We start from the raw sequence: 26,730 nt of genomic DNA, 5'->3' as shown, positions 1-26,730 counted from the left end.
TAATTCTTATTTTACAGGAACTTTTACATCTAATTTCTTCTGGCATTCGTTAATCTATAATATTCTCCACATGCATTATTCATATGTTTAACTGTTTCCGTGTACATTCACTACACACCAGTTTGGGGATGAGCTTTATTTATGGTGCAGAATATCATCCAAAATATCAGCGTGTTCCTTCACAGTAAAAGTTAAAGTCATGGTGGCACTGAAGATACATGGTGCTTGTTTAATTGGTCATCTGGTAACTGCTGATTGGCCTTCGCCGGGCAGTAAGGGGCGTGGTTAAATGTGGATGTTCAAGCGTTGGTGGAGGGACTGGTGGCGCCTTCCTTCTTGCCGATTTGACAGTAGAGAACCATAGAAAAGGCCATGCCAAAAATCTGTAGAAGAAAAAAATGATCAGATTACCATAACACATCATAATCAACAGTTTCTGTCTTATGGCGTTCCTCAGGGCTCCGTTCTCGGTCCTCTTTCCTTTTATTTTCTCTTACTATGGCTCAACCCCCCAAACAAGTCATCAATTCTCTTGTTACGCAGATGACACTGTGTTATATACCTGCTTCTCCTGATTATCTTAACCCTGTTTCCCATCTTCCAATTAAGACTGATGACATTTCAGCTCTTTGTTGGCAGCAAAGAGCCTCAGTTATCGTGTGTGTAGGTGTGTTTGTGCGTGTGTTTGCTAACCAGCAGGACGGCAATGGCGAAGGCGATTCCCACCACAATCTCCATGTTTTTCTCCATCAATTCCACAATTTCGGTGGTACAAAGCTGCAGGAAGAAAAGTGACACAGTTACTCAGAAGCATACTTGCTTTGTGTTTTGTTTTCTGAATTTCTGAATAAAGTTTTAACCAAAACAAAAACCTGCAGCTAATTTTTCATTTTTATGATTTCACACTGGCCTGAGTTTAATATCACTGGTTAACAGCCCACAGAGAAGTGTCTGTTTCCTGATCTTACCGTCTGGTGGATGGCACCAGGTGTGCAGCCTGTTGCTAATGTGGCATTGCAGCGGCAGGAGCTGGGTACCGTGTCCCAGTCCGATGGTCCGTTCACGAGACCACAGCATTGCAGCTAAAAGAGAAAACACAGCGCCACGTCAGAATCAACAGCTTAAAGGATTGAAGCTTCAACCCAAGAGCAGAGTTTTTCACTATTGGTAACTAACCAATCACTTTATTGACAGTATGTAATCAATAATATTTGAATTTAATTAAAAGTTTTATTTCTAACATGTAATATGAAAATAAAAAGAAAAGAAATGAAAAAAGCAAACAGAAATGGTAATCACAGACGACACATGCGTCCACAAAAATAACCCAAACAAACAAGGCAAACTGTCGACCATTTCCTGCATGTGCTGTAAGTCTGCACGTTCAAAAAGGAGAAGGTAGAGGTCGACACATATTTAATCCTACCCCTTTAAAGAGGCTGTGAGGAGTTTGAAAGTGATCTTGAAAAAGTCTCCTTTCTAGATATCTGCCTGATCGTAATCCACACTTTAAAATGAGATTATCAACATTGCTGGTTAGAGGTTTTTTTAAAATGCTACTTCTTAGCTTTGAGATAAAACACAGAGATCAGTGTGCCAAACTGTCAGGCAGAAAAAGGACAGAAGAGCAGAAGAAAGATAAACAGGAGAGTGATACAGCCCGAGCTAAAGGTTAATTAGCCTTTAGCTCGGGCTGTATCACTCTATAACACAGGGGCTAAACTGTTTGTGCTAATGTTGACTCCAACCCACAGTCAGCAGTTATTCTGCAGTGGTCTGTTCAAACTTGAGAGTCTATCAATAAAATGAAGAGTGAGGTTACGTTAGCTCTGATTGGTAGATGACTGGTAGGACATAGCTAACCTGGATTTACTACTGTTACACATTACGGACATGTCTTAGAGCACCGGGCTGCCGGCTATGCTAAATATAAACAGGTACTAAACTACTTACAAACTGACAGTGTTTACTTGTTGTCACATTTGCCTACAGATACATCAGAGCACCATTTAATTCCCCCCCAAAAAACACACCTCACTAAAAGTAATTTATGACAGTGTGTGAAGACTCCGGGCCACAAGGTGGCGAGGGAGTGCAATCAAAACAGATCCTCCTCATAGCATCTTTAAGTTTCGATAAATGCTCCTTTAACAAATAAAACATAAAACACACCTCTCGCTGTAGTTTCTCCAGGTCATCCCTCACGCTCTGCGGTTGATCCGACAGTGGCGTCAACTTCTGCAGACGCTCCTTCACCCAGTCCTTCACCTGCACCAAAAAAAAAAGATATTTCAGTAACGACCGTTATCAGAGACTTCAGTCCTGCAAGGATATAAAAAATTAGCATGCATTATGAAAATACACAGCACTTGTTCAGGTTCATGTGGCGACCACACCCTGAAATCAAATGTAGATCTATAAAAGAAACTTTCAAAAAGCAACCTAAATATCAAATTCTACACATAAAAGAGAGCAGAAAGAGTATTTTTGAAAACAGACATTTCAAAGGTTTGTGTTTCTTGGACAAAGACAATAAAAATGTGAAAAAGAGAAAATAAGCGTTGAATCTAATGGAAAAGCTCAAAACTGGTTTTTGACCTATCCCAAGACAAAAAACGACAAAACGAAATCAGCACTTGGAGAAAAAGAGGTGTGCTCGGTGCAATAAAGTCAGAAAGAGTTGTCGATCAAATAAAGCCACAGAGTAAAGTCTTCTCTAACCTTGTCTGTGCCCACAGCTCCCAGGATTCCTGCTGCCAGCAAGAGGATGAAGATGATGAGGAGGCTGATGAAGAACTGAGAGGAAAGACAAGTAGGGTTAAGAATTAAAATGTGCCATTAGGTGAAGATGACTTAAAGTCTTCTTTAACTTTTTTTTCAACCTCAACTAAATATGAAACTTCAAACTTTGTGTGCAACATCTTTGGGTTTTTCTCACTTTAAGTCTCATAAAGCAGCAAAAAAAGGTTTGAAACTTCACTGTTACATTCAGAAGCTGTTTAAATGACAAGCATGACTGTTTTTAACTGGAGGAAAACTTGTGACTTTGCTAAGTCTTGTTCATAAAAAGTGAAAAAAAATAATAAAGACAATTGGTTTTCAGTAAAATAATTTGACACAAATAATCAAAGTTTCTGTTTTCCCCACCAGCAGCAGCATGCAGCGGTTCTCCCTGATGGCTCCACAGCAGCCCAGGAAGCCCAGCACCATGACGATGACTCCGATGGCGATCATCAGGTCGATGCCAGGAATCGATTCGTTTGTGATCTGAGGACGGGAAAAGGCGAGAGACGGCTTGTAATTACTCATAAATATTCTGACTGCAGGAAAAACAAAGATTACTGTGAGATCAGAGGAGCTAAAGCTGGATTGTTGGCCTGATGCTAACCTGCTTTCAGTGCGCTAAAACCTTCATTATATTACAAACAAAAAAAAAAACATTAAAAAAAATAATTTAGTCCGGAAAAATGTTGATTTAAGTGATCAAAAATCAAGTGGAAAATTGCTTTTACTTAAAACAAAAATAAAAGTAAGTTGAGTTGGAAAAATCTAGACTCAAAGGGAGACTAAAGCTGAGAAGGTGTGAACAATTCTTGTTAAAAAAAACTCAACCAGAATAAAAGAAATAAAAAAACATCTTGAGAAGCTAGAAACAAAGAAAAGACAAATAACAGAGGAAAAATCGTAACTTTTTTTTTAATCTGTTTTATCCGGTTTAGTTTAAAAAAAAAACCTTGACTTGAGAGACACTTGCAAAACAATCAAATGATAATGATAAAGAAACCATAAATCTCACCGCGTTCCCATCTTTGTTCACTTTCAGGTAAATGAAGACGCCCAGGATGATGCAACCGCTGATCTGTAGAGACAAAGAGACAAAAAGTTTCAGCGCAGAATGTGAAACAGGCAATGTCATAGAGAGCCTTTATACTTTGGCGACAACTGGTGGAGAAAACCTGCAGTGCAATCATTTTTTTTTACCAGAAGTAAAAAAGTAAAAGTAGTAGACTGTAGAAAAACTGGGAGTTACTTCGCTCAGCTTTCACTGAGGTCTCTACAAAAACTGCTCCCCCTGGTGGCTGGCTGCAGCATAGGTCAAAAACTCTGTCTCCCCAGTCATTCCAGATGGGCTGTGGTCAAACTTTAAAAATTTAATACACCTCATAGAAATGTTTGTCTCATCTGTACACTGTGGTGATATGAAGATATTATTGGGCAGTGTTGTGTTCAAGTCATCTTTTTTGCTGAAAAGTTTTGTTTTCATTAGTTATCTGACATGAAAAACGAGGTTTCACGACACGTTTAACGATGACTGACAGCTGACTTTCTTGCATAAGTTTTTTGGGGAATAGTAAAATATGTTGGGAGGGAGAGCAAAGAAGAGATTAGATTCTTCAAAGAAAAATAAACTTATTTCTGTTGCTTGGCTCCACTCAGATTCTGTGAGGGGCGTATCATGGCTTTTAGAACATACAAAGGCGGAGCCTCGCTGTCCATAACATACACAGTCGATAACAGATAATTGGCATTTATTATTCAACACCCTGACAATTAGCTAACACACACACACACGCAGCTGTGAGTAAGTCTTCATCAATATTTCATCCTCAAATCATCAGAAAGAAACAGAGTGCAGTGAACGAGGCAGGAAACAGAAAGGTCAAAGGTCACGACTGGATGCTCGTGAAACAAACAAAAGCAGCTATTTTAAACTTTTATTTTCATAATAAGAATTTATCAAAAAAGTAATCTTCAACACTTCAGGTGTGGTTATTGAATTTAGAGAAACTGATGGATCATTCAGATTTCTGAACGAGCGGAAACGAAGCAGACAAGCAGAGAAAGGTCACGACCTCTAAAACACACTCAGCTCCTCCATACCCGCAGCCTGTTTGTTACTCATTTCCAGGAAAGCTTAATGAGCATGTTGAACTTCCTCCTGTGTCTTTGACCTTCACAGACACACACCTGACCACAGAATCATGCAGCCATGACTTTGATGATGTTTTTAACCAATCAGCATCAACCTCGGCTAAGTGCCAGAGACTGTGTGTTAATGGAAAATCGACGAAAATCAACTTTAGTGATTAAAACAATAATTCTATAATATTTGAGCCAAAAAACGTCTGAAAATGAGAAGAAAAATAAAAAAACAAAAACAAATGAAAAGAATGTCAAAAAATAAATAACTCATAAATATCAAGATTAATCAAACTCAAGCTTTTTTTTGGCAGCTGCAGCTAAAATTTGGTTTGTTGTAACGACAAACACGCACAGCGTGCTGGTAGAAACAGAGTTTAAGAGCCAAACCGCCCCCTGGGGTTTGTTTTGGAGACGTTTGCCCTCATAAATCAAAATTATTAAAGACAAAACTCCTACTACAACAGCTGTGCAAAGCGAGTGTTTTTTTGTCCAGTTAAAAAACTCAGGTCCAGAAAAACTGTTTATTTTTGTGATATGAAGGAAGGAAAGCCTGAATCAAAAAAAATATATAACTGCAAATAGCTAAATTAAAATAAAGGTTAGGTTTCTTGAATTAGGAAATCATTGTTAGGCAAGATACTTGATGAGTAAATTTTTTTTCGACATACCACAAAGTGCTTTAAGTTGTTTGGTCACAGGTGCTGCCATCTAGTGCCAGAAAGAGAGTTTTTTTTCTTCTAAGTCTATAAGATTGTCTTGAATCAGAAACGACCTCAACAAACATCTAAGACAACAAACGTGTCAAAAATAAAGCTTCCTTGATGTTGATGTTTAAGGTTTGATGAATCAAAGCAGAGTCACTGTACCGTATCATAAACTGAGAAAACCTGCAGAGTGACATAGTGATCCCTGAGCTCAGCAGGGCTGAAAAGCAAACACACCCTCTCTGATGTCATGGTTTTAACGACAGGGGGAGTTACAGGACGGCGCCTGATTCAAGTTTATTAGGTCATCTCTAATTCTCCAGCTGATAAACTTATTTAATTTTCCCACACAAACTAGATTGATGCTCATCCTGTCAGGTCAAGTGTAGGCGGGTGGTCAGCTCCTCTGCAGTGACTCACAGGAAGTAAGTCACCTAATCTGTCCTTTAACCACTGGATCCCTTCAAAACCACACAGGACGGGGTTTTACAGTCATAGGGTTCAGTCTCTCCGGATCGACAGGCAGCTGAGAAACTTCTAGTTTAACCGCACTGCAGCTGAAGTCAGACACATTAGACCCTGCCTGTTGACACTGTGGTAAAAACACAACATCCTATATCAGGGTTCTAAGTACGGAAGCCCCAAAAGGTCACGAATCAATACATTTTAATTTTTGGTATTTTCTCTACATTTACTTTCATCGTCATCTTGTGTTCTCAAGTTAACGTTACAATTTACCTCTTAATCTCACGGAAACAAATGTTGAGTATGGAAGCCCAAAAAGGTCATGATAAACTACTGTTGATTTGTTTTTTCAAGACAACTTAATCTTGTTTTTTTCCCTGTGATCTCAGCTTATTTTGCTTAAAATCTCAAGATAAAGTGATAATTTTCCTCAGTCTTCGAGAAAACAAAGCTTGAGTAAGAAAGCCTTGAAAAAGTCAATTTAAATGCTTTTTTTTCCAATTTTTCCTTAAGATAGTGATTTAATTTATGCCGTTTTCCGTTTATCTTATCTTAAATATCGTCGAGCCTGAGTACGGACGCACAAAAATCTCATGATTAAACACATTTGGTCTTATGTCTTCAAGACTATGATTCCATTTAAGTTATATTCCCTCAAAAATATTTTCCCTAATTTTCTCAAGAAGAAAGAAGCTTGAGTATGGAAGCCAAAAAAGGTCACGATAAAATACCTCTTTCACAGAAGTAGTTTTTCAAAATGAGTTTATCCCAACAGCTATCTTTAGAGCTATTTTGAGAAAATAATTCTTGTTTTTTTTCAAGATAACTGGATAATCTGTCTTCTTATCTCGTTGAAACAAAGAGTACAGAAGCCCTAAAGGGCCACGATAAAATGTTTTTTTGTTGTTGTTGTTTTCTGTTTTCTCAAGACAACTACTTAATGTGTTTTTTTTTTAACTCAAGAAAACAAATCATTTTGTAAGGACATTAGGGTAGTTTTTGTGGTTATCTTGAGACAAGAAACTTGTTTTCCAGAGTCAAAGAATTTTTTGAGGTAATGAGAAAATTTGCTGGGGTCTTAAAATTAAATCAGTGGGGTTGATTGCAATCATTATCGACGTGCCAGACTGCTGATCTGATTTTTAAATTACCTACTGTGGACAACTGAAATTGACTTGTGATCTGAAGAAAACTGACATTCAAGGGCTTACGTATCTGAGATTCAGGGGAAATAGCAGTTTGTGGACTGTTTTATACTTCTTTAAGATCATCTGAATGTTTTTAATTTGCACAGAACTTGGTATGAAAATTTCCTTCGGGAGTAACTTCCTCCTTCTGTCTTGTTTATGTCTAAAAGTTTAATAAAACATAAAGAGTCCTGTTTTACAACTTCAGCTGATGCATTCAGAAAGGTAATACATATTTATTTACTGCCCAACTGTGAACTACTCCAGTGCTAAGATGTGTTTTTGTACCGTTGAGATCATCTATTTCCGCTGCAGGGACGGTCCCTGAACGCAGCATCTATAATTCATGGTGTAGATGACCACTCTGTTTCTGTGCATTAATGCCGTTAGCAGAAAGCAGAGCTGCACATAATTAGTTAGTTCTCCTCCATCATCTGTCAAAGATGCACTACATAAATGTTCTGTTAGCATTTAGCCACATAAACCACCGCAGACAGAGAGACTGCTCAGGAGTGAAGATTTTCTAAAGTGTCCATGTTTGACTCATGCTCCTTTTCCTGCACTGAAGCCTCATTACGGGGGATTATTTCAGGGATAGGAAGCATCATTTCCTAATCAGACTGCCCCAGCAGATCCACAGGTCTGAAACTCCAGCTGAGAGGTTTTACAGTAAACAGAAACACAACCCCACCCACACCATCATCATCATCATCATCATTACACAAACACATGTCCATCCTGTCCTCTGAGCGCCGAGAATCAAGTTATCATTGATTTCACTTTATTTCAGGTAGCATGAGGGAGGACTGAAATAACTGCAGCAGACAGTTTAGAAAACACAGAGCTAGAGGTGGATTTCTGATCTGGATCATTTGTAATATTTAAATCAAATGTTGTTTGTGTCACTTTTGGAGTTCAAAAAAACTTCTCATAATAAATATTTCTTAATTTTACACTGAAAAAAACAGAAATCCTATCAAGTGTTTTATCTTATGTTCAGTAGAAAATGCCTTTTTAGACTTAATATGAGCCACATTCACTTACCAGTCTAGAAAAATATCTTGTTTTAAGTTATTTAAAGACAAAAATGAGGTCTGAATTGCTTATACAAGTAAAAAAAAATCTGCCAATGGAACAAGGGAAAGTTACAAAATTTAGCAAATTTTCAAGGGAATTATTCTTGTTCTATTGGCAGATTTTTGTACTTGTTAAAAGCAATCCAGACCTCATTTTTGTCTTCAATAACTTAAAATGACACATTTTTCTGGACTGATCAGTTGAATGTGGCTCGTATCAAGTCTAACGACAATTTTTTTTTTACTTAAAATAAGACAAAAACACAAATGAAACCAATGGTGACGACTTTGTAGCATGGCAGCAGCGGAGGAGGACTCTAGAATGCTACTGGCAGCCTGTGGACACTTCTGTAAATGTTTGTCCTCAGCTTCTAATTTTATGTCGTTACAGACTTTGGAGAGATTAACCAACATCTGTTTTTACGATTACATTATCATCAAATCACAACTTTAAGATTCAGATTTAAATTTTATTATTTTATATACTCAAAAGTGTGGGAGTTTATTCTTACAAATTATGATTTTTTTTCCTCTTTTGACTGTCTCAAAATAAATTCTTAAAATTTGCTTTAAAAAAAAAGAAAAGAAAAAGACTTTGTGAGGCTCTAATTCTCCTTTTTAAAGCGGTAAGAAGCTTGGGCTTGACAGTTAGCTCCCAGTTAGCTTGTTAGCTAGCCTGTTAAACCAAATGTAATGGTAGTCTGTATTGATTAATTTGTGCCCTATACAGCCTTTCAGTAATCCTTCAAGCACTTCTTCCTAACTTGATAAAATCCATCAGTTGAAAGACAGGAGTTAGCTGTTGGAATGTTGTATCTACGTCATGCTAAGCTAATGAGCTATTCTGACATAGTGTAAACAATTTTCTGTGTAAAAGATTGAGTTTCAGGCTACGTTTACATGGCTAACTTGTGCTAACTTCACTTACAAGCTGTTTGAAGTAAATCAGATGACTTAGCCTAGCCTAGCATACAATTTCAATGATGATTTGATGTAAAATGTGACTTTTACTTGTATTGGCAATCAAGCTAAGCTTTAAAGCTAGCTTGTTATCTCAGTGCTAGCTTAATTACGCTGAGTCATTCCGCTTCTGGAATGTAACAGTTCACTTATTCATCCTTATAAGCTTTAGCCTAGCATGACTGTAGCCTCACAGGCTTGAAGTAAATACACCACCTGTAAATCTGAGGCAGTTTGTAAATCTTTCTGTTGGTTTTTCATTCAGAGCTGTGAGCAGATAAAACCAGCATGGCTTGTTTGATTAGCTGCCTCTGGTTTGTGCCACACCTTCACCTTTTTAAGAAAGATAACGTATGGATTTCTAAAGCCTGAGACAACAAAGCTCCAACAAGTACTGTCAGGTTTGTGTGCGCAAGAAACCATAGATCAACCTAAAGCAGGAGGTTTAGTGTATCTTTAAAACACTGCTCTTCTTTACATTAAAGTTTTAATGCCGTATGACTCCAACCACAGGCTGTGGAGTAACATGAAGCTGCAGGAGTGGCGATGCGTGTGGCTGAGCGTGGAGCCACGCCCTGAAACTGGACAAATGTTTGTTTTTTTATGGAGGGAGAGGCATTAGAGAGCCGACACAACCTGTTCTGCACTACGGAGCGGTTGACTGGAAAGACAGAAAGGACTGATTGTTTGTATGCAGGTGGTTATACAAGAGAGGAGCAAGAAATGAGTCCCAACAACCTGAATTCAAACTGGTTGATTAGAATGAACAAACCAGTGAGAAATGTTGGAAACAAAGGAGAGAGGTGCAAACATACAGGACAAGTTGAAATGGAAGTAATTGTAGCTGCAGGTACGGTGAAAAAATTGAAGTTCAAGTCAAAACAGACTGAAAAAACTCACCTGCATTGAGAGAAACAGAGACAGAAATGCAGGAATAACAAAAGATAAGTTATTCTATAGCATGCAAAAGTTCTAAAACTAGAAATGGGTTTACATATAAGAGCAAAAATTACTGGACAGTTTTTTGATTTGAAGCTAAATCCAAGCCCCCGAGGCACACCCACAAGCCGAACCATAGTGTAATGAATGAAAATGAACCAAATTGAGGCAAATTCAACAACTTCCCTGAACATTTGCAAACACATAAACTCAAATATGCAGAATTTAAAAGTTTGAAAATATAGATTTTCTAAGACTTCAGTATGTTTACACATTTTCTTTGTTTATCTGTGAAGTCAAAGAGTTAAAGATGCACAAAATACCACAAAACCCATCATTTTGTTTTCCAGACTCACCCAGAACAGGAGGTTGAAGAAGAAGAGGAGAAATTTGATGCATTTATTCACAGCCATGGTTCGGTTTCTTCCTCAATCTGTCTCTCCTCAGTGACTTCCCCGTCTCGACCCGGCTGTCTGTAACAGATGCAAACTTTCCACACAGCGACACACAGAGAAAGACTCCCACAGGCTGGTAAACAGACCAGCCTGCTCTACCTGTTTCCTCTTGCTGGGGGTGCGTCCCATTAGGCTCCTTTTCCTCCTCCTCCTCTGTCTCCTCCTTTTGTTCCTGCTTCTGTTTCTTTCATGTTTCATCCTCTGCTTTCCTTCCCTGCTTCCTTTTGTTCCTCCCTCCCCTCTCTTTCCTCATTTCTCTCATAAAGCTTAAGTAAATAAACCAGAGGATGAGCCTTCAAGCCTCGAAACTAACCTTAAAGCTCACTTGTTTGACATATTTACATGTGTTTTGTACTTTTGTTGTTGTAGTTTAAGAGCTGTTTTGGGAAAAGGCAAATCAGCTGTGGCTGTGGGGCATTTGTTTACATCCTTGATGTTTTTGTCCCTATGCAAATTAAAATTTCAACTATTGATAACAGCAATGCCAGACACAATGATCACACAATGACAGGAGGATATTTTTTCAGTACAAAGGTTAAACTCATCTGACAATAAAGGCAAATACCTTCCTTTGGAAAAACATTGGGAAGAAATGGTTCAGATCAACTTGGACTCTCGGGACCCTCATGATCTCAAATGCTAGCTTTTTGCTAATTCCAACAAAAGAATCAGTTAGCATAAAATAAATTCCCTCAATAATCTGTGTTCACATCCTTAACCTAAACTCAAATTAACAAGTGATTATGTCCCTCAGAGGATGGCTTGTTCATCTGTTACTGTAGAGTCTCAGTTTCACAGTAAACAGTAAGTTACACAGAAGCTTCATGACTTCCATGGTATGAACCTGTGATAGAAATCCCTTCTAATGTAGTAAAGGGGTCTTAGGTTTGCTTAATTAACCTCATAAAGCCGATTTGGAAAGAGATAAAGATCCATTGTCACTGGTGCTTTCAATGAAGACAGGAAATCGAAACGCTAATTGTTGGGGATGGGTATTGAAAAGATCATATTGATCCCAATTTCCCTATCGTTTCTGTTTATTGAGGCGGTTCAAAACTGTCAGATCATCGCTGCCAGAAGCCAGGATGTCATTAACCTCGATTGTGTTCTGCCTGCTTTTGCTCTCCATACAGACTGTTCTCCTGCAGACGCCAAAACCTGCTAAAATCCACCACCAAAACAAGTATATAGTGTTATTTTGATGTCAAGGGCCCAACTGTTCATCAGGTTTCATCAGGATAAGAACAAACTAAATTCAGATATCCACTTTGTTTTTCTTTTGAGGTATTTTGGGGTCATTTTTGCCAGAGACAGCGAATGTAAGGAGTAGAGTGAAGAGTGAGACATGCAAGAAATATCCATGGTCAGATGACGAGGATGGGCAGTTGAAAGGCTTGGACAAACTGCACAAGAGAAATCCACTTTCTTAACTTAGAATCAGGTAAACCAGTTTACTTTAGATCTGGGATTTGAGGTTAATCCTGACTGAGCAGTCCAGTGTAGTTTTGCATACTCTTTAGGGATGTTCGATTCCACTTTTTTCAGACCAATACCAGTACAAGTACTCCCTCTTGAGTACTCACCAATACCGAGTGCCGGAACTACTAGTACTTTTTATACATAAAATTTTAATTAACAGTGACAGATCATTTTGAACAAAGACAGCACAGTCACTCTGACACTGAGTCCAAACAAAACACAAAAAACTCTCTCTGAGTTTAGAACTTTTTTGATAAATATTTGAAAAAAAATTATTAAAAGTGCACAATAAAACTAAAATCTGTCAGAGTTTAAGTATTTTTTAAAGTAAACTAAAGTGCAAAATAAAAAAGTTTAATTGTTAACTCTCCCTGGTTAGTTCATGTTGTCTGAACAGGCCCTGGCGCACATTTCAATTAATGGGGAGGAGGAATTACTCGACATGAGATTTTCTTGCCTCGAATATCTGCTGCTGGTATCTACAGCCTTCACAAGTACTGATACCTTGATAAAAAGGCTGGTATCAGGTATACCGATACCTGGTATTTGTATTCGCCCATCCCTAGTACTTTTAACTTATAGCTTCCAATGACATCTGTAAATGTCTATTATGTTCCTCAGTGGGTCTGGCGAACAGATAGTCCATCAATATCAGGCTTCTAAGCTAGCGTACTGACAAAGTAACCCCTGTAGGTGACTCTAGGGGTCATAATCATTAAGGAAAGATGACAAAGGGATGGAAAGGATGGAAACGAGGGTTAAAAATCAATCAAAGTGAATTTTCTCTCTCTTTTTTTGGTGGTCGAAAAAGGTGTTTTTGGTAAAACCACCCAATGTTCTACATAGAAAAAGTCAGGAAAAAAAACTGTTTTCATGATGACAGAAAAGAGCCTACTCTTTCGTTTGGTAGTTCCAGAATTTACATAATCAGAGATCACAAAATTTTATCTACACATTATATATATATATATATATATATATATATATATATATATATATATATATATATATATATATATATATATATATATATATATATATACAAGGCTCTTGGCTCTGAAACATCTGGCAGTAAATGAGTAAAGGATCCCCAAATCCAGATTACTTTAGATTACCTTTAAATGCTGCATACTTTGTCCACAGGGGGTTGACCAAGGTTACCTTAACCTCACCATTGTTTCTGATTAAATATCTTATTTATGAAATTAACAACTACTTCTTTACAATCTGTAACTCTAATTTAACATCTCTGTTCATGGTTAAAACTGAAATGTTATACTTCTACAGTGACAATGTCTACAGTGTCATCATTTTAAGTTTTTACACCATTCCTTAAGTCCAGATTGAGTCCAGATCTCTGCAGGAACAATGAGTCTTAGTTCACTATCATGTGTTAAACCTTCACCAAATGAAAGCAGTGGAGCTCAGGAAGTTAAATAGCATGAAAAGGACAATCAGTGCAAGAGCTCTTGAGCACCATCTAGTGGTGTCAGTAAGAAACTACAAACACAAAGACACACCTTTCCACAGTCTCCTCCCTTTATGACGTGACTCACCTCCGGTCAGGTAACAGTTAAAGCTTTCAGAGATAAGAGGATACACAAGGTCAACGTTCAGTGTTTCTACCTGGCTGCACACCTGCACAGGTAAGTCACATGATCACTTTCAGGTTCACTTTTCTTATGCATTAACAAGCTTTAAATGCTCAAGCGCTATTAAATGACTTGATGGAGTTTGTTGACACAATTCTCTTTTTTTTAGAGTGACTGTTTGAAAAAAATTATGGAGGTGTCCACAAAACGATTTAACAAATAAAAAACGTTTGAGCTGCACACTGGAGACTGGATCTTAATGGTTGTGATTAAGTTTCAGTTTCTAGTTCTATGGAAACCGAGTGGTGTATCATCCAATCAAGTTAATTAATTTGGCCTCACAAGTCAAAGAAGTAAAACATACAAAAAAAACCAAACAAAAGAGAAAAGGCAGAGATGAAGAAATTAAAGAGGCCACGGTGCTTTAATCTGATGTACTGTCATGTATTTTTTATATATAGATGTGTCTTTCAGAGAGTGGAAACAGAGGAAGAGGAGGGCTGAGTGGAGCAGATACAGAGTGTCCACGTGGCAGAGTGAGTGGGTGGAGAAGGAGGGGATGTTTACTGAGTGAATGGATGCAGCTGCAGGAGAAAAAGAAAGCGTGTCTGGAAGAGTTTGGGGGTAATGTCCTTATCTGAGAACAACTGCATCACATTCTTCAAACTTTTTCAGTGTTGTCCCTTTTCCTTTTTGTCGGAATCAACTTTATCTCTGCTGCTCTGCTGCTTTTGGGTTATTTTCTGTGGATGATCACTTTTCATTTTCACTCTTTCGTTGTGGAACTAGTTTTTTTTTAAACCCTGGAGCTTTGGCAAGAAAAAAAAAGACTGATGCTGTGGAGCGGTAATGTTTTTGTCATGAACAGATTATTTTTGTCAAATCTTTGGTGGTACTAATGTGAATTATTATATAACTAGAAACTAAATTAAGTCTTGTTTTATGCTGCTGATCCATCTCAGCAAGGACTCTTAACCTTGCAAGGAGAATTGTTCCTTGATCACAATATTCCCAGTAAATAGAGGTTCAATGAAATAAAGCAGCATCCAGTCGTCTGACAAATCCATTTGGTTTCAGTTTCACTTTCTTCCTCTCAGGCTGTGGAAAGGATGGTTTGCCATTGCAATTAAACAGATGTAAACACTATGAAACAAAACATTTAAAAACAGGATCTTTCAGTTTGGAGGATTTCAGCGCCCCCTAGTGGTGTACACTCCTATTTCTAGCACTAGAACTTTGGTCGTCTTTAGACTTCTGTTTCTGGATAGGGTTGAAAAACACTAAACTTTAATTAAATCAGGATTAACTAATATTAGACAGTAAAAAAAGATCATTCTTGTGAAGGCTCCACTTTTTGAAAAAACAGGTCCAGACAAGTGTGTGAACCTGTTCTTCTAACACCTCCGTTAGAGGGTAAGCTCATTGGTTAGTCTGGCATGATGTCACATTTCCGTTTCGTAGGCTGAAAAGAGGAAGACTTCTCAGAAACTGAGGAGACTGAGAAGAAGAAGAAGCAGCACTGGGGGAAAAGAGAAAGTAGCTGTGACCTCATCTGCACAAGAAGGTAAGAAAACTTTCAGGCAAAGTTACTGATCTGTACTCTCTCATAGCTCGAGGTAAATTAAGTGCAGCTGTGTTTGTTTTTGCTGCACGTGTCTGTGTGTGAAGTGCTCTTGTGAAATAATGCTTGTCTGAACTGGCCTCAGAATATTATGAAAAGCTGTAAGGCAACAACTTTTCCTTTTTTTATTTTCTATTTTCTGTATGAGCACAGTTGATGAAAAAAAAAGCAAATGTTAATGCAGAATCTACGTTATCATATAAGCAGAGTTTCTAAGAAGTTTGATTTAGGTTTTGCTAAATGTCTTCTGTTGAGTCAAATGTTTCCGTAAATGAAATGTTTGAACACTTACACCTCAAAGCCACCGTACGTCACAGGCTCTGTGAGGACTTCACAAGTGGTCTTGAAATAGTTGGGGCAGTGACCGCTAAGGGTTGGCATCAAAAATATGCTTCAGACTCGTTAAAAAAACTTGTTCGATGTTTTTTTTTATTGTGTAGTTTGCATTTCAGTTGGTATCATATTTTCTTATGACTTTTCTAACATTTCTAACCATTTTTCACCAATAAAAGACAAAAAGTTATGCAAGTTTACTGATGAAATAGTATGTCATGAAATAGAATATCAAGGTTTATATAAAATATTTCATTTCTAAACTTGATAACATGGGTTTTGTTGTACTGAGTGACTCAGTATGCTATGTGTTTTGTCAAGCGTTAAGTAAACATTTTGTAAGAAAAGGTCAGATGCAATAAGATCTTTTTCTTTCTGCTTCTTTTCATTCATTTCACATTTGTTTCCCTTATATTTATATTCTATGTGTATATCTTTTTATATTGAATGAAATAAAGATCAACTTACTAACTAAGGGGACGACAACATTTCATCCAAAAACACCAAAACGCAGTGAAAATAAATCTGCGTTTACAAAGAAAGGCAGAGTGACTGAAAACACTGTAGTAAGCACTCCAGACCTGTGGTTGGCGCTCTAATTGTCTTGTCCAGAAGCAGCTTTTCAGGTCTACACTCCTTCCCACTACGCTCTGCTTGTGAAAGACGCCTGGTGCTCCTTCCCTAGTGCGGCTCCAAATCTCTAGCCAGACTCTTCTCCTCTGTTGTTCCCAGATGGTGGAATAAATTACCAAACTCTAAACCATCCACAGAGTCCCTTTCTACTTTAAGAGATGTCTGGAGACTCATCTGTTAAGGGAACACTTAGGCCCTTAACCTGAGCCTTCTCCTCTTTGTCCTCAGAGGTAGAATGAGTCAGAAGGTCTCAGACCCAGCTCTTAGTGAATTTTCAGCAAAAACTACTGAATGTTGTTGAAGGTTGACGCATATTGTTGCAGCAATTGATTTTGCACTAACTAGTTTTTCCTTCTGTCTGAATCCTTGCTTGTGTTGAACGTCTCTTTGGACAAAAGCCTCCTCTAAATGAAACTGTACAACTGTATAAGTGGAGAAACGATGCACATTTTGTTGAAAGACAGAAGATTCAGCAGCACAAGCAAAACATGGTAGTCCCAGACGATCGTAACAACAGTACTGTTGTTCTGTTGTATGCTCGTGCGCGAGGCGGAGTGTGAGGTCAGCGTTTCCACTGAAAAAGCCGGCTTACTGTTTACACAGCAATGGTGTTGGCAGTGTTCCAGAAAAATCCCAGTCTGGAGGACGTTTTTGAAAGTTTGCGTGTTAGGTTGGCTAAAATGCCATTTCTGTGTCAATGCAAGGCCAAAACGCAACGATACTTCAGCGTTTCACTCTAAAACCATTGTCGTGCAAACAGCAACTATACCGCAAAACGAGTAAAAGCACCACTGGGAACAAAAATAGTTTGGTGTCAATGGCTAACAAATGAGCCATAAGAAGTAATGGCAGGCTCCAAATACAAAAACCACAAGAAATATCAGAAATCAAAGGAGAAAAAAAACAATGAAGAGAGAGCTGTTGCCACTCCAGCGGCGACTAGCTTCAACAAAATGAAATGTCCTGAATCGATCGTTTAGTACTCCCATACTGTTTTCTTTTTCTCACACAGGAAGCCCTGATGGCGAAAGTGAAGGAGCAGCTTTGGGAAATTCTGCAAGACTTAAAAGAAGAAGAATTTGAGATCTTCAAGTGGTTCCTGAAACAGGATGACAATGTGGAAGGCTTCTCTGGAATTAAGGTTGCTCAGTTGGAAAAAGCAGAGAGGCAGCATACGGTGGATCTACTGGTGCAGAAATATCAGGGTCACGGAGCTCTGGAAGTAACCGTGGTGGTTTTAAAAAAGATCAGCAGGAATGATCTAGTGGAGCGTTTGCAAAACTCTACCTCGGAAAAAAAAGGTGCGTCCAAGTGTAATTCTCTGCCAAATTTCAGGGGAAGATGGCGGTTAAGTATCTTGTCTTGACTAACATTGGGTTTACAAATTGGAAAAGCCATTTCTGAATGTAAACAGTCATCTCCATTAATGATATAAGACGGTTTCTCGAAGGCTAACCAGATGTTTGTGTGCTCTGCTTCGTTTTAGACTTCAAGTCCCATCAGTCCAGTGCTCTGAAAGGTGAATTTGAAAAAAGGAAAACCCAACTGGGGGCTAAACTCAAGCTGATGATCCAAGAGAGACAGGCGAAGATCAAGGAAATCAAAGATTCAGCAGAACTAAGCGGAAAATCTGCAGACAGACAAATCTCAGACAGTAAGAAAGCTTTTTCTGAGCTGCTGCAGACTTTACAAGAAAGTCTGGATAGTCTAATTAAGTCCATTAATGAAAAGAGAAAGACGGTGGAGAAAGAGGCTCGAGAGCACATCCAGAAGCTGGAGCAGGAAATCTCTGAGCTTTCCAAGAAGAGCGCTGAGGTGGAGCAGCTCTCACCTACAGAGGACCACCTCAACTTCATCCAAAGCTTTACTTCCCAGAACATTTCTCCTCCTGCTAAGAACTGGACAGAAGTCAGCATCGCTCCACCTTCATACGGTGGAAGTTTGGCCACTGCTATACCCCAGCTGGAGGAAAAACTCAAGGAACATATGGAGAGGCTCATCGCTAAGGGGAAGCTGAACAGGGTCCAGCAGTTTGCAAAGGATGTGACGTTAGACCCTGACACGGCACATCCATCCCTCATTCTGTCCGACGATGGGAAGACAGTTTGCTGTGGTGATGCAATACGCTTCCAGCTAGAAAACTCGAAAAGATTTCTTTCTGCTGTTAACGTTTTGGGAAAGCAGTGTTTCTCCTCAGGGCGATTTTATTTCCAGGTGCAAGTCAAAGGGAAGACTTCCTGGGATTTAGGTGTCGTCAACGAGTCCATTGAAAGGAAACGATCGATTACAGCAAGTCCTGATAACGGATACTGGACCATCTGTTTGAGGAAGGGACAAAACTACCAAGCTTCTGGAGTCCATCTCAAAGTGAAATCTGAACTGAAGACAGTTGGTGTGTTTGTGGATTTTGGAAAGCGCTCAGTTTCTTTTTTTGACGTAGATTCAGCAAACATCATCCACAGCTTCACTGATTGCTCCTTCACGGAAAAACTGTACCCATTTTTGAGTCCGGGTCTTCTTCAGCTTCATCTTGGTGGTACAAACTTCCCGCCTCTTGTTATCACTCCCGTTAATTACTGATTAGATTCCCACATTTTCCAGAGTTTATGGAAGGTTTACCGTAATCTATCATGATTAAAATGGTTTTAAAATCAAACTGTGAAGATGTATTTCACATTTGGACTGAATTATTTTGTGTTGCCAAGGTTTCCTCGTTTGCAGATGATGGCTTAGTCTCATTTCCAAGCTATACTCCCTCATTTGAGGTACAAAGTACCCCAAAAAGGGGGGTTTGTTAAGAAGGGCATTGATGAAAAAAGTTTGCCAAATTCACTTGTGAGACAAAATTCATAATTGGCTATCAGCAGGGCTGATTATTCACGCTGATATTCAACATTTTGAAGCATATCAGCATCAACCTTTTTTTTAATCCAACGGCATATACACAACAATTTAAAGGAGGTACTGGAAACATTCCTCAGAGAGTTTGGTCCATATTGACATAGCATCACACAGTTGCTGCAGATTTGTCGTCTGAACATCCATGATGAGAATCTCCCGTTCCACCACATCCCAAAGGTGCTCTATTGGATTGAGATCTGGGGACTGTGGAGGACATTTGAGTACAGGGAACTCATTGTCATGTTGAAGAAAGCAGTCTGAGATGATTCCAGCTTTATGACATGGAGCGTTATCCTGCTGGAAGTAGCCATCAGAAGATGGGTACACTGTGCTCATAAAGGGATGGACATGGTCAGCAACAATACTCAGGTAGGCTGTGGACTTTAAACCATGCTCAGTTGGTACTGAGGGGCCCAAAGTGAGCCAAGAAAATATCCCCCACACCGTTACACCAGCAGCAGCCTGAACCGTTGATACAAGGCAGGATGGATCCATGCTTTCATGTTGTTGAGGCCAAATTCTGACCCTACCATCTGAATGTGGAGCAGAAATCCAGACTCATCAGACCAGGCAACGTTTTTCCAATCTTCTATTGTCCAGTTTTGGTGTTGCTGTGTGAATTGTAGCCTCAGTTTCCTGTTCTTAGCTGACAGGAGGGTCACCCGGTGTGGTCTTCTGCTGCTGTAGCCCATCTGCCTCAAGGTTGGACGTGTTGTGCGTTCAGAGATGCTCTTCTGCAGACCTCGGTTGTAACCAGTGGTTATTTGAGTTACTGTTGCCTTTCTATCAGCTCCAACCAGTCTGTCCATTCTCCTCTGACCTCTGGCATCAACAAGGCATTTTGTCCCACAGAACTGCTGCTCACTGGATATTTTCTCTTTTTGGGACCATTCTCTGTAAACCCTAGAGATGGTTGTGGGTTAAAATCCCAGTAGATCAGCAGTTTCTGAAATACTCAGACCAACAACCATGCAACGCTCAAAGTCCCTTAAATCACCTTTCTTCCCCATTCTGATGCTCGCTTTGAACTGCAGCAGATCATTTTGACCATGTCTACATGCCTCAATGCATTGAGTTGCTGCCATGTGATTGGCTTATTAGCAATTTGCGTTAACGAGCAGTTGGACAGGTGTGCCTAATAAAGTGGCCGGTGAGTATACGTTTTGAAGGCAAGTTTAGGTAGCAAAATCGTAGTAAACATCCCAGTCCCATTTTTTTAAAGTTTTCATTTAACGTCATACTTTGACTTCACTTGTATCATTCAAAATTTTGACGCCAATATTTTCACTTTTACTGCAAATGTATACCGGCCTCCTAAATTACTAACAACTGGTATCAACCCTGAAAAAACTATATTGGTCCATCTCTAATAGTAATCAACGATCCTCTGTGGTGATCCCGAAAAAGTAAAATCAGAAAGAAGAATAGTGTTGTCTCAAGCCAGATACTTCTGTTCGTACACTTACATGAAGTACTGGTATTTTCAGAAACTGGGAACAAGAACAAGAAACGTGAGAACCAAAAACTAAACTCTGAGCAGCTTTGCACAGTTTCAGTACTCCGTACGGAAATGTTTATTAACTTTTGAAACAGGAATGTAGACGTTGAGGTTGATGATAAAGAATTGTCTCTGCTCCTTCCACAACACCAGACTCATCTTTACCTGACCCTCCAGGTCCTTGTACTTCATCAGGAAGTGCTCATGACTTTCGTCGTAGGACACTGCCATCTCGATGCCTATGGGCGAGCTGACGCACCAGAAGGGTTTCTGGGACTCGTCCAGCAGAGTCAGCGTCATGATGCAGCAGTTCTATGTGGCGAAAGAAATAACTATCAGAGCAGTTGAAAGGGATGTTGCCCCTTTTTCCCTCCATTGGCTGAATTCACACTTAGACTGTGACGATTTTGCTAAATTTTGCTTCTGATGGCTACTTCCAGCAGGACAACGCTCCATGTCATAAAGCTGGAATCATCTCAGACTGCTTTCTTCAACGTGACAATGAGTTCCCTGTACTCAAATGTCCTCCACAGTCCCCAGATCTCAATCCAATAGAGCACCTTTGGGATGTGGTGGAAATGGAGATTCTCATCATGGATGTTCAGCCGACAAATCTGCAGCAACTGTGTGATGCTATCATGTCAATATGGACCAAACTCTCTGAGGAATGTTTCCAGGACCTTGTTGAATCTATGCCACCAAGGATTAAGGCAGTTCTGAAGGCAACAGAGGGTCCAACCCGGGTAGCAAGGTGTACCTGATAAAGTGGCCGGTGAGTGTATTGATGTGGTTGAATGTACCTCCACTGAGCACTCCAGCCCCCCACCGCTCCAGCAAAGCCCGATGTTCCCAGGAAGGGGTCTGTGCTGGGACTGGTCGGCCTTGTCGATGGCTTTTAGCTTTATCATGCCCGATCCATATCTGATCCGACCTGGACGCAGCAACACATGAGGTATTAACCAACACTCGTCAAAAATGATTACACATCCTCCCTCCAAGAAATTTTGAGATTTTTTTATTTCCCAAGTGCTGTTGAACAGATCACTGGATTTCAACCACAGCTTCACCAAACATCCTAGTTTTATTTTTGAAACAAAACAAAAACTACCAGGGTCAAAGTCATGAGCACCCCTGATGCCAACAGTCAGCTGAGTGTCCTTTTTGGTGGATGACAGCATGCAATCATTTGTTTGAGTTTGTAACAAGTCTCTGACCCATTGGCATTGCTGTTAACCAATATATCCACCAGGGGGCACAGATCAGAGTCAGGCTTTTACACTGTGAGTAAAGTGTCAATATATTTTTTAAAATTTGTAACATTTCAAAGAAGGAGCTCATCATTTTGACCTCAACTGTAGCTTGAGGTTAGATGGAGTAATTTATATAAAATGATGGAAATGTAATCAGATTACCTCTGTGACAGCAGAGCGGGTGGAAACATCCTGACATGATCTCAGTACTGGTTTGGTGAAGGGTGAAGTTCAGAGTGTAGCCATGCAGACCGCGCTCAGGGACCGAGGTATCCACCAGTCCATGGTCAAGCTCAGTGTACGGGCTGCAGGGAGGGACAAACAGTATTTTCTATATCAAAAACAAAAAAATATATTCATAATTTTCTTCTGTTAACTTAAGAAATATCTCAAACTTGCAGAACAAAACAGAAAAAATATTTAATTTTATCCAAATGTGTAAACTATTTGTTTAGATCTATAGTTTTATTGGTCAGAAGTACTACTCTTGATGCATAAGTCTGCAGTGCTGTGTTTTGAACAGCAGGTGGAGCTCTCACTTCACACTTCAGGTGACCACAGCGAATCCACTCAGCAGTTTGCACAGATCATGTTTCACAAAATCAGTACTCTGGATCAAAATAAATTTAAATTTTGTTCCTTTTCCATAAAAAGCTTCAAGTCAAACTGTTTTACCTGGATGGGAACCCGAGCAGACTTCTCTCCACCAGCTTATGGAAGTGCAGACAGACTGCGATGAAGACCACCGTGTTGTCAGCCTACAAAACAAAGGGAACAGTAATTGTATCATTGTGCAGAAAAAAGACTAATTCCAGGCAGAGACTCAATTCTCCAAACATACAATTATAACTCTGCTAAATGAACCTGGCAGTGATACCTCAGTGTGTATAAAATGATGCACGAGCCATGCAGGTCATTTATTCTGCTGGACACTCACCCTCCAGATGACGACCATTAAGCCAGGTGCCACATGCATCACTTTGATCAGATTGTCTGAGCCGATAAGTCCATAAGACTGAGCTTCGAGGTCCACCTTAAAGATCAGGGAGTGCCAGCCCAGCCTGAGGGAGAAGAAGAGGAGGAAGGAAGAGTGATGATTTGTTGGAGCCTGACTGGACTCGATGAAGGATGGAGTGTGCGTTACTTCTTTTCCTTGAGGCCCGTCTGTGCCTGCACCCTGACTGCGTGCACCTGGAGGGTTCTGATGTGATAGTATTTGAGGAGCCCTACTCCGCTCCAGCAGACGATCATGGACGACTTTTGGAAGAACAGCTGGCTCTGCATCAGCACGTGCTCCCGTCCGTTTTTTTCACTCACTGTGAGCTCCCAGTTCAAATTCAGGGTCCTGAAATAAAATACCACACAGATATGGAATTCAGCTTTTGAGATCAGAGGCTCCTTTTTCTTTACAGTCCTGAGTGTTGTCCCAGATAAATCATACCACACCTGAGGACCATCTCTGTCAACATCGGCAAACCAGTGAGTGGGCTAAGTATTCTCAAGTGCTTCCTAAATTTATACATTTCTCGTCCAGTGACAGTGTTGAGGTACATCCTCCTCCAGTGACCGGCTGGCAGATCCCTCGGCTCCTCAAAGTCAACGTCTTTTGCTGCACAATGCGCCAACTTTGGCTTCCATGTTTGACTCCCAAACTCTGACGTGTAGAGCTTGCGCCACACGTCACTTCAATGAAAACCAGAGAGAACATCGTTACAAATAAAAGCCAAATAAAACTGTTCCTCTTCAGGTCTTGAGTGGATTCTGTCAGACTTACTTCTCACTGGCAATCTGGTGGAAACGTTTGCTGACGAAGATCACGTTTAACAGCGATGAGGCGTCCAAGTAAGACAGAATCTTCATCAGGAGCTCTGGTGGTAACCTAAAAACAAATTACCAACTTGCTTTAAAGATTAGCATCAAAGTTAATACTCTACTCATAATCATACCTCACAAACTCAAATTTGAATTTGGAGAAAGAAACTCTGTGGCCCAGATTTGCAAAAGCTTCCATCCAAGTTTTATTATCTTATAATCTAGCTTACTTCTGTCCTAGTTTTTAAGATTTCCTGAATATTAAAGAAGACGTATTTCAGCCACCGGATCTGGATACAGACTTAAGGGTGACCAAATCCAGATTCATATTTCTTTGTGAGAAAAGAAGCCTCTTTTTTTCTTTCACAGTGCAGTTAGACACTATTCAAAATTGACATTAAAGGGGACATATCATGCTGATTCCTGATTTAATACTGACATATAATATAATTAATCTGAAAACAAGACCTTACACCCCCTGCATTTTCAAAAAATGAGATATTGTATTTTTTCTGATATCATAGAACGAGATTTGATGCCTCTGAAAATAGGTCATTGACATTTGGCCGCGAGATTTCGACTGTAGTAACGACACGAGGATCCTTTCTTTTTATTGGAGTAATCTGATAAAGCAGCTCCTCCTCTGTGATGTCAGTTAGTCACACAACCGCCACCAAGGGATACACCCACCAAGAGCCGAGTATAAACATATAAACTACATGTTACAGTACCAGTTTGACTCACCACACTGAAGCGTCCTGAGATGATCTGTGTCGTGGTGGATTTTCTTCCTCCTGAGCTGCAGAACCGTCCGGGTCTGACTCGGGGTCCAATACAAAAGGACGTATCCTACACTCTTCCATTTTATTAGTGCTATCAATGCCTTACGGTGAAGTTTTGGCAAACAGCAAACTCACTCGGTCTGCCCCATCCTATGTGGCGATTTTTAAAATACTGCCATGCTGCAAAAACTGCCCCCTGGCTCTACCCCCTCTGCCCCTCTGATAGAACTGACCAATCAGAGCACAAAGGGCTGTGACATTGCAAGGTTACTGGAGGTCATTCTCCAAACGAAGCGTTTCAACGAGATCTTCAGAATGGCCTAAAATGAGGATATTGAGAACGCTATTGTGGGGCAATGAAGGAACTAAATGACTTGTACTGAGGGCAGAAATGCTTTACAGGCATCCTAGTCTGGCATAGTGAAAAGGAGAAACAAGCATGATATGTCCCCTTTAAAGATGCGATGAGGGGGAACTGTTTTAATTGGACTGCCGCCACCTTCTGGCCTGGAGTCTATCATGAAGACATGACTTTTAGAAAGGTTTGTGATGTTTTGGAATTTAATGAAGATTGTTCAAGCCAACTTTTTGCTGGATACAATGCAACAAGGTACAGTATTTATGTAGTGGTACAGTTTAAAATGTGACAACAAGAAAACGTTATAGCTGCTATATGTATCTCTACTGGCAGCCCAGTGCTCTGAGACATGTCCATTATGTGTAATCTTAGTGAATTCTGGTTTTGTCCTGCCAGTCATCTACCAAGCAGAGCTAACATAATCTCACTATTCATTTATTGATAGACTGTAAAGTTTGAACAGACCACTGCAGAATAACTGCTGACTGTGGGTTGGAAAGAACATTATCATAAACAACTTAACCAGCGTTTCAGCCTTTAGCCCGTGCTCTATCACTCTCCTGTTTAGCTTTCCTCTGCTTTTCCGTCCTTTCTCTGTCTGACAGTTAGGCTCCAGTGTCCATTATTAAAACAAAATTAATAACAGAAGTTACACAGATATCTCTTCTCATGACTAAACTTTGTCATTTAATTATTCTTAGGTCTTTTTATCAATTAAACAAATTATATGCAAATAATGTCTGAGCAGTTAGAATGACGTTGTGGTTGCAGGATTACGGTGGAATAAGTATTCACTTACGTTTTGTGTGTAAACGAAAAAATACCACTACGAAGAAAACCACTCAGGGTCAGGATCGTCACATTCCAACGTTAGCTGCTAGTCACTTTACCTTTCTATGAAGTTTTCCCGATTTACAGAAGCTTCTGGCGGTGGTCGTTCCTGCAGTTGTAGTCTCCTCAACAGATCCGATGGTGGTCGTCGAGGTTGAAGAAACTCCACTTCTCTAGACGCCATCGTTCCGGTTTTCGGCTGCTAGCCAAAATATGCTACCATTACGGTTTCTCCCGGTCTGCACGAGGTAGTTATTGCGCACGCGCAGAGATTACACTCGCGCCTACATGTCTGTTAATTATTTATTTATTTATTATAACTGTTTCTTACTCAATAATTATAACGGCGTATTAGGGCCACCTATTTTTTTAATATTGTTATTATTTTTTTAAGATTTCAAGAAGAAAATCTCGAAATTTTTCAGTTTTTGAAGTCTCAAATTCACTAGTTTGTGAAGTCACAAATTTATGACCTAAAAACTAGTAAATCTCCGACTTTACAAGTCCATTTTTCCTTATTATTTTGTTACAATTATCATTATTCTAAAAGTCTCTAGTTTGCCTTAATACACTGTCGTAGAAGTTTAGAAGATAATCAAATGTACAAACTCCTGTCACTGTACTTGTCAAAGGCAGAAAATCCTAAATTGTAATCAAAAATATTTATCACATTATTGCCTAAATAATTCTCAATTCATTCTAATAACTCCATTAGCCTATTTTTTATTGCCCAAATCAATATAAAAGCAGCTTTCCAAAAGATCTCTAGGCATGATGTAAAAGTCCAGGACAATGTTTATACTTTCCTCAAGCTTGAAAGAAATACAGTAAAAGAAATATGTGTAAATAGCAGGTCCATTAAGGTTCTCCCGGCGAGCAAGAGGTAATTATTGCGCATGCGCAGAGATTACACGCGCGCCTAGATGTCTTT

The 26,730-nt window shown here is 39.5% G+C and overlaps 2 protein-coding genes across 3 annotated transcripts; one reads left to right on the top strand and one right to left on the bottom strand.

The window, feature by feature from the left end:
* Nucleotides 1–20: 20 nt before the first annotated feature.
* LOC141810669 (F-box only protein 15-like) lies at nt 21–26,059 on the bottom strand. Of its 2 annotated transcripts, XM_074698423.1 has the most exons (16): nt 25,859–26,059; nt 23,791–23,895; nt 23,463–23,699; nt 23,161–23,361; nt 22,954–23,077; nt 22,692–22,774; nt 22,179–22,321; nt 21,567–21,697; nt 20,932–21,078; nt 3,797–3,859; nt 3,148–3,267; nt 2,722–2,796; nt 2,173–2,268; nt 969–1,082; nt 694–777; nt 21–383 (listed from the first exon to the last, which is right to left on the bottom strand). In XM_074698423.1, exons 1-16 carry the CDS (start codon nt 25,981–25,983, stop codon nt 300–302), a joined length of 1,932 nt encoding a protein of 643 aa, XP_074554524.1. In that variant the 5' UTR covers nt 25,984–26,059; the 3' UTR covers nt 21–299. The 2 variants fall into 2 exon arrangements, with proteins under 2 accessions (XP_074554524.1, XP_074554525.1); XM_074698424.1 differs by lacking the exon at nt 20,932–21,078.
* Nucleotides 15,204–19,064, top strand: LOC141810773 (uncharacterized). The gene is made up of 3 exons (XM_074698578.1): nt 15,204–15,344; nt 17,380–17,668; nt 17,854–19,064. The coding sequence occupies exons 2-3, from the start codon at nt 17,389–17,391 to the stop codon at nt 18,945–18,947; spliced, it is 1,374 nt and encodes a 457-aa protein (XP_074554679.1). The 5' UTR covers nt 15,204–15,344; nt 17,380–17,388; the 3' UTR covers nt 18,948–19,064.
* Nucleotides 26,060–26,730: the final 671 nt, after the last annotated feature.

This window comes from Halichoeres trimaculatus, unplaced genomic scaffold, assembly GCF_033239565.1.
Source record: "Halichoeres trimaculatus isolate MK-OKI-2021-1 unplaced genomic scaffold, fHalTri1.1 fHalTri1_scaffold_21, whole genome shotgun sequence".
Lineage (NCBI taxonomy): Eukaryota > Metazoa > Chordata > Actinopteri > Labriformes > Labridae > Halichoeres > Halichoeres trimaculatus.
The sequence above is the reverse complement of the archived record's forward strand: the minus strand, read 5'-3'. Positions and strand labels throughout refer to the sequence as shown.

Excerpts from the sequence above, each read along its gene's own strand:
- LOC141810669 (XM_074698423.1), bottom strand. The coding sequence starts at position 25,983 with ATGGCGTCTAGAGAAGTGGAGTTTCTTCAACCTCGACGACCACCATCG. Across the intron at positions 21,698-22,178 it reads CCCGCTCTGCTGTCACAGAG|GTCGGATCAGATATGGATCG; the intron begins GTAATCTGATTA and ends TGCTGCGTCCAG. Across the intron at positions 384-693 it reads TCGCCATTGCCGTCCTGCTG|ATTTTTGGCATGGCCTTTTC; the intron begins GTTAGCAAACAC and ends TTTCTTCTACAG.
- LOC141810773 (XM_074698578.1), top strand. The coding sequence starts at position 17,389 with ATGGCGAAAGTGAAGGAGCAGCTTTGGGAAATTCTGCAAGACTTAAAA. Across the intron at positions 17,669-17,853 it reads CTCTACCTCGGAAAAAAAAG|ACTTCAAGTCCCATCAGTCC; the intron begins GTGCGTCCAAGT and ends GCTTCGTTTTAG.